The sequence below is a fragment of the Schistocerca americana genome, chromosome 2 (assembly GCF_021461395.2).
Source record: "Schistocerca americana isolate TAMUIC-IGC-003095 chromosome 2, iqSchAmer2.1, whole genome shotgun sequence".
NCBI lineage: Eukaryota > Metazoa > Arthropoda > Insecta > Orthoptera > Acrididae > Schistocerca > Schistocerca americana.
Genome location: NC_060120.1, coordinates 605942875 through 605951120, shown reverse-complemented (window position 1 = coordinate 605951120; position 8246 = coordinate 605942875). Strand labels below are relative to the sequence as shown.

The following is an 8246-nucleotide window of genomic DNA, read 5'->3' as shown; positions in this document are numbered from 1 at the left end:
AACGTACCTGTCTACCACTATGTGGCCTATGTGTTGAGTAGCGATCTATTCTCTCCATACTACAATTAAAGATTACTTGGAGAATTCAGAGTAGTGGTTAATAATGAGAGGGGATAACTACAACATCTTGTCACATTAAAATACATGATCACAACGCAATGCTTTGAAAAGAAAATTATATGCTAAGATCTAGAGTGCATGATAGTAATATCTTGTCATTCTCCTGAGCTATACATCTCAACCATGAAAGGGGGATGCTGACTCAGTTTTTCAGGTAGACGTAGGGGAGAATATGAAGACATATGAGGTCTGTTCAAAGAACCTCGAAACATTTGTAATTTCAAGTCAATTGTGTATGGGAGCAAAATGCAGTTGGCATCACCGCACATGCCTGTGTTCAATGTGTAACTGTCGGAAATTTCATTGTGATATACCTGTTAATTATTGTTCAGTGTTGTACTGAGTAGAACATTGTCGCACAGTTTGTGAATTTCAAGATGGCACAGTTAGAGGAGCAATGCATCTGCAATAAATTTTCCGTGAAACTCAAGGAAACCTTTACTGAAACACACCAAATGATGCAGGAAGCCTATGGCAATGAGTGCTTAAGCCGTACTTGGTGTTATGAACAGTTCACATGGTTCAATAACGGCTGGGTGCAAGTTAAAGTTGACCCTTGTTCAGGACGCCCTTCAACATCAACCAATTGTGATCTTGTAAGAAACGCCAATGGAACCGTGCGTGCCAGTCAAAGACTGACTGTATCGTGCAAATGATGTCAAATCCATGCTGATAGTTTTCTTCGTCTTTGAAGGAGTAGTTCATCATGAATTCGTGCCACACAGGGACAAACCGTTGATCAATGGTACTATTGGGTTGTGTAGCGACACCTACGAGAAAATGTAAGAAGGAAAGGGCCTGAAATGTGGCGAGACAATTCATGACTCTTGCATCACGATAATGCACCTGCACATTCATCCTTGTTGGTGTACGACTACTGCATGAAAACAAAATCACTGTGCTACCTCAGCTTACACATTCTCCAGACCTGGTCCCTGTGGACTTTTTTTTTATTTACGAAGTTGAAAAACCCATTAAAGGGATGAAGGTTGGCAACGATAGATGAGATAAAAGAAAATTCACAGACGGCATTTTGTGCAGTCCAGCAAGAGACATATCAGGACTGCTTATGGAAATTGAAACGGTGTTGGGAGTGGTGTATTGATTGTGGAGGAGAGTATTTCAAAGGAGACAACACACAATAGTAAAAGATAAGTGTACAAAAATTTTGTGGACAAAGTTCCGGAATTTTTTGCACAGACCTCATACATGGAGTATAGTTGCACGTTTTGGGCCTGGAGACACTTTTCTGAACACACTGAAGTTAGTGCAAGCGGTGTAGCCACATGTTCTTGGTGTCCTTAGTGTGTGCAGCAATGAAGTGCAAAACTGTGTTTCATATCATAAGTTATTTGGTGCAAATCAAAGAACAGTGCAGAACAGGCACCAACCAAATGTGACACTGACCAACATATTCAGGAGGATGGGGTTTCCTCTGTCCAGCCATCTTGGTTTATGTTTTCCTATACCATTTGAGGCAAATGCCAGGATGGTTCCTTTAGCAAGGCTGGCTCTCTCTCTCTCTCTCTCTCTCTCTCTCTCTCTCTCTCTCTCTCTGTGTGTGTGTGTGTGTGTGTGTGTGTGTGTGTGTGTGTATTTATTTTGAGATATTTATTTTAATTACATTATGATGACAAATCCTATATCATTGCCAAATGATCTCTGAATGAATAGATCAAATCAAATCACATTAAGTTTAGTCTTTACTGTAAATTTGAGAATGATCAACACAATACAAACATACATGACAAAACAGTGTTAAATTTACAACATAGTTTTAAAGCACGTTTACAAAACAGTCATCCTGCTAACAATGTTCTAAAAACTTTCCATGGTTATAAGTAAATACATTAAATGTTAATGCATTTTATGATTCACAGCCATATGCATAACGAATTAAACATCTGGACGGACTGCACAATTTTATTATTGTGCTATAATGTGGTCTCCATCAGAAATTGCGAAGTATGCAAGTTCCTCCAAGTCATTGTCAATGGGATATTCCAGGTAAGGAGCCTATAGATTTAAACATTTTTCTGTATTAGTAACAGCACAGCAATGTGCAAGAGAAGTATGACAAGTCACTTAGCTCATATGACATGTTACTCATTATGAAATCGCTTTAAAGACCAGACCACAGATACTTGGAAAAGATACTTAAAAATTAAAATTTCAATGTAAGTAAACATTTTTTGTGTAATACATACTTTTTTATTTCTGCAAGACAGCTGAGAAATTTCATTTTCTAATTTAAATAATTTTTGTATCAATCCTTTAAACTTCTGAACTGTCATGTTTCTAGGAACTCTCTTTGTTATAGGTTGGTGTTTACTTTCTGGAACATGAATTTCTACAACTGTCAAAATTTTAAGGAAGTTTACTTGAGTTGAGAACACAACAAAGAATTAATGTCCTTATACATTACTGAGAGACAGACAATTCAATATTTACATGATCTAGAGGTATCCACCTAGGCAAGTAACGGAGGATGACACACGTAAGAGCATATACAGAGAAACTTGGGTCCAGATTGTTTAACAACTGGCAAAAGCAACATCAAATGTAGCATCACAATAAAAGTATGTAAATAATATACCATATTGAGCGATGTATGGTCTTCAGACAGAAAAACTTCAAAAATATATCAGACAGAACAGACTACAGTTTTCAAAAGATGCAAGTGAGGTCGTATTTAACCATGAGGCCTTTGGTTCTAATTCAGGATATCTAAGGAAGTTCTATCACTATTATCTAGTCAGTAGGAGGGGAGGTGGAAGCATTAAGTTTTTGATCACTTGGCACATTAAATCACAAACCTTTTCACAATGTTTTATAAGATGGGGGCATGTGATTCTGATGACGGATATCAGCCTGAGAAACAGGGTCATTAAGTATCTCGCTTGGGTGCTACTCAACAGTTAGGTTATCAGTCATTCACGTAAAACACACACACACACACACAAACACACACACACACACACACACACACACACACACACACACACTCTCTCTCTCTCTCTCTCTCTCTCTCTCTCTCTCTTTCTCACTCTCCCTCCACACTTCAGTATGTCCCATGTCACAATGAATAGGTTTTAATTACTGATGCAACAGAATTTTAAGATGATTAATATTAAAATCTCAATGGGATTAAATACTCTATTAACAGAAGACAACAATGACTATCGAGTGAGGTGGCACAGTGGCTAGCACACTGGACTTGCATTCGAGAGGATGATGGTTCAAACCTGCATCCGACCAGCCTGGTTTAGGCTTTCTGTGATTTCTCTAAATTGCATCAGGGAAATGCCAGGATGGTTTTTTTGAAAGGGCTTGGCCAGCTCCCTTCCCCATCCTTCCCTAATACAGTGGGACTAACGACCTCGCTGTTTGCTCCCCTTCCCGAATCAACCAACCAACAATGATACATAGAACAGATGCATTGACATGGACTAATTGCAACTTTGCCAAGAATAATTAGTGTCAGTTCTTAATCTCAGCATTCTGAACAAAGAAAAGTTGAAAGGTTTATGTCTCACAAACACTAATGATGTTTGGCACTAAGTTAGATGGATAATAATAAACATGTATACTACATAAGCTTCTGTACAGTCCATGACAGAAGCAGTACTTTCCACCACTATTAATGACGACCTAAACTATTCTATTTGTGTGTGGAATGAGGGATAAAATTTATAATTCTTAGCGCATTCTTCTAATTGGATAAAACAGATTAGCTAATGAACTAGTTGTTGCCCTATAGGTATGATATGAAGCAAGTTTTTAATTCTGTTAAAAATTCACCATTATGACAACAAATCCTACATCAGATAAATAAATAAAAATTTGTATATCATTTGCACAACACACAGGTGGGACAGGTTGCACGCGCGCGCACACGCACACGCACACATTCACATTATTTATTTTTAATGATCCAGTGAATCTAGTTTTGTGCTATGTACAACAGACATTGGAAACAGTCCCCAAGTACTATAAAGCACTATAACAATTATTTTCCAATTAGAAGCAATAGTATGTAGTACTGTATTACTGAGGACATTTCATATTTTTTCTACATCTACATCCATACTCCGCAAGCCACCTGACAGTGTGTGGCGGAGGGTACTTTGAGTACCTCTATCGGCTCTCCCTTCTATTCCAGTCTCATATTGTTCGTGGAAAGAAAGATTGTCGGTATGCCTCTAATCTCTCTGATTTTTTCCTCATGGTCTCTTCACGAGATATACGTAGGAGGGAGCAATACACTGCTTGACTCCTCAGTGAAGGTACATTCTTGAAACTCAACAAATGCCCGTACCGAGCTTCTGAGCATCTCTCTTGCAGAGTCTTCCACTGGAGGTTATCTATCATTTCTGTAATGCTTTCGCAATTACTAAATGATCCTGTAACGAAGCGCGCTGCTCTCCGATGGATCTTCTCTATCTCTTCTATCAACCCTATCTGGTACGGATCCCACACCAGTGAGCAGTATTCAAGCAGTGGGCGAACAAGTGTACTGTAACCTACTTCTTTTGTTTTCGAACTGCATTGCCTTAGGATTCTTCCAATGAATCTCAGTCTGGCATCTGCTTTACCGACAATTAATTTTATATGGTCATTCCATTTTAAATCACTCCTAATGCCTACACCCAGATAATTTATGGAATTAACTGCTTCCAGTTGCTGACCTGGTATATTGCAGCTAAATGATAAAGGATCTTTCTTTCTACGTATTCGCAGCACATAACACTTGTCTACATTGGGATTCAATTGCCATTCCCTGCACCATACGTCAATTAGTTGCAGATCCTCCTGCATTTCAGTACACTTTTCCATTGTTACAACCTCTTGATATACTACAGCATCATCCGCAAAAAGCCTCAGTGAACTTCCGATGTTATCCACAAGGTCATTTACATATATTGTGAATAGCAACGGTCCTACGACACTCTCCTGCGGCACACCTGAAATCACTCTTACTTCGGAAGACTTCTCTCCATTGAGAATGATATGCTGCGTTCTGTTATTTAGGAACTCTTCAATCCAATCACACAATTGTTCTGATAGTCCATATGCCCTCATTTTGTTCATTAAACGAACTGTGAGGAACTGTATCAAACGCCTCGCGGAAGTCAAGAAGCATGGCATCTACCTGGGAACCCGAGTCTATGGCCCTCCGAGTCTCATGGATGAATAGCATGAGGTGGGTTTCACACGATTGTCTTTTTCGAAACCCATGCTGATTCCTACAGAGTAGATTTCTAGTCTCCAGAAAAATCATTATACTCAAACATAATACGTGTTCCAATATTCTACAACTGATCGACATCAGAGATATAGGTCTATAGTTCTGCACATCTGTTCGACGTCTCTTCTTGAAAACGGGGATGACCTGTGCCCTTTTCCAATCTTTGGGAATGCTACGCTCTTCTAGAGACCTACGGTACACCGCTGCAAGAAGGGGGGCAAGTTCCTTCGCGTACTCTGTGTAAAATCGAACTGGTATCCCATCAGGTCCAGCGGCCTTTCCTCTTTTGAGCGATTTTAATTGTTTTTCTATCCCTCTGTCATCTATTTCGATATCTACCATTTTGTCATCTGTGCAACAATCTAGAAAATGAACTACAGTGCAGTCTTCCTCTGTGAAACAGCTTTGGAAAAAGACATTTAGTATTTCGGCCTTTAATCTGTCATCCTCTGTTTCAGTACCACTTTGGTCACAGAGTGTCTGGACGTTTTGTTTTGATCCACCTACCGCTTTGACACAAGACCAAAATTTCTTAGGATTTTCTGCCAAGTCAGTACATAGAACTTTACTTTTGAATTCATTGAACGCCTCTCGCATAGCCCTCCTCACACTACATTTCGCTTCGTGTAATTTTTTATAGTTTCTATTAATGTAATTTCTAAGGCTTGATGAAAGTTTTGTAAAAAGGATACGAATCAGTTGTGACTTTAATGTATGGGATGTAACTTCAGTTTCTCCATTTTCAGGTGCTCCATATTCTGCCAACAGATTATACAATAATTATTAGGAGAATATATCATTAAATCTATCCACATAAAAGATCATATAATATTAACACAAATATAATTTAGAAGCATGAATAATACATACTGTCAACTAGGTATTGGTAACGAGGGTGGTGTAAAGTAAATTCATTCAGCTGTTCTTTTTTCTCCGAATTACTTGTCAGAGACAGCCATGAGTGAGCATGACGCTTCATATAGTCATATTCAGCTCCTCTCCTCTCTTCTGGTGTTACTGATATTCCATTCAGAATCTGCAACATGAAAATGGCTTCAGCGGCTGGCGCGTTGCCAAGATGGCCTTGAGCCGCCTTATCGGCGGGGTCAAAGGTCACGCGCTCGGAGAGCTGTCGTAACATGCTGTTGCATACTCTATGTCGACAGATTCTAGATGTACCCTTATCCGGTTCTCAGCTACGCTACAGACCAATTTATTTATGAAAATACAAAGTACAATCTCCAACAAATTTTACATATTCACATGTTCCTTTACCTTTGATCCAAATAAATACGGTCTCATTAACGGATATCTTACGTCTATTGCGGGTATACAAGGAAAAGGGTGAGGGTGACATATATGATGATTTGCCAAAGTCTTTATTTGCATTTTCACAAACGTGGTATGTGCGGTAGGCTATGACGTCACGGTCGACAAAGCTTACAAGTCCAGATACATTGGGTACGCCTGTCCCACCTCGTACAACAGCAACAGTTAGCCATCCATTACCATGAGAAAATGTATCATTCAGATCAATACTGAAGTTCAGCCTACATCCACAGAAGACAGCGGGTCCATCTAGTAGTGAATGTGCAGCGACAGATTTTATAGTATTCTTCTTCTTGTCAGCAGCAGGATGTTGTCATTTCAACGTCTTCAATTGTTTCATATATTGTCTGTCTTGCACGGCGACGGTATCTTCTGTATGGCATCTTGGCAGCGTTCAATGCAGTTGCCTGTGCAGCAGCAGCAGCGCGAATGATCCGCTCCGCGGGCAGCGCTCGCTTTTATAGCCGCGCACTGGCGCGGCGCCAGATAAGGGACTTAGAATATTTCACAGTGCCAGCCGCGTGTGGATATTGCAATTCCCATAACTGTTTAAAAAATTGTGTTTTACACAACCACAATCACACAACCACAATCAATCACCCTAGTCAACCACCCACCCACTCATCCTAGCACCCTCCCATTCCATGCCTTATATTCAGCCAATCAGGACTGGTATGGTACTTCTCCAATTTCATACAGAACCATACATGTTTATGGACTAATTACGAGCAGGTCACAACTCTCAAAGACATTTTAAAAATAATGCCAGCATCCCAATCCCTCGACTCCCCAGGGAGTCACCCATGTACCTGTTCTGTCTGTGTCTAGTGTACACTGCTTGGTCAAATGTGACTTTGTTTATCACAGTGTTTGCACATTATATAACTGAGATGGAACATAAGAACCAGGTTCCACATAAATGGATGTGGAAAACTGCATAATGACCACATCCAGGAAGGCTAGCACAATGGCCCCAGCAGCTAAACCATAATGTGGATTCGATCTGTGGCTGGCGTGCCTCCCTGTGGCCTGGAAGCAGGTGCTTTAACATGCTCAACAATCCCTACAGACACACAACTGCAATATGAGACAAAAATAATTTTCATCTAAATTTTTCCTCTATGCCTCAAATTCGGAGTGGGCTTTCATATTCTGGTGAAAATACCTTCAATGAAACTGTTAATTTTACAGTGGTAAATTTAGCCACTGTAAGACATAAATACTATATAGAGACATATAGTAATCGGCTATTATTAATGTGCTGTGAAGATTTGGTTATCAACAGCTGCATCTCTTTCATTAATGTATACCTTTACTTGTTCTCATCTATGATGGACTAATAAGTGTATAGTGATTGACGGAAACTTAACTGCACTAACAAAAACTATCACTGTACTGCTTCATAGTATTTGTGGCTATACCATCTTAATGTAACTTGGTAAATTATAAGGATCATTATTTTGATAACAGTTGCTGCCTCATCAGTTCTACTGAATAGCTGCTGTTGATTTCCTATCACTAACTTAACAACAACTTTATTACACTGGTA

At 39.5% G+C, this 8246-nt stretch overlaps 1 protein-coding gene across 3 annotated transcripts in view; it reads right to left on the bottom strand.

Moving 5' to 3' along the window:
• Positions 1–1805: 1805 nt before the first annotated feature.
• The window catches only part of LOC124595823 (tubulin-specific chaperone E), a 67820-nt gene continuing 61379 nt past the window's right edge, over positions 1806–8246 (bottom strand). For 2 of the 3 annotated variants that reach the window (XM_047134717.1, XM_047134716.1), the window contains exons 9-12: positions 6239–6404; positions 6061–6126; positions 2328–2476; positions 1806–2136 (exon numbers count right to left, since the gene is read on the bottom strand). In XM_047134717.1, coding sequence (XP_046990673.1) covers positions 2047–2136; positions 2328–2476; positions 6061–6126; positions 6239–6404 — 471 coding nt within the window. In that variant the 3' untranslated portion in view covers positions 1806–2046. Of the gene's footprint in view, positions 2137–2327; positions 2477–6060; positions 6131–6238; positions 6405–8246 lie in introns of those variants that run through there. The other variant, XR_006978251.1, reaches the window with a different exon arrangement.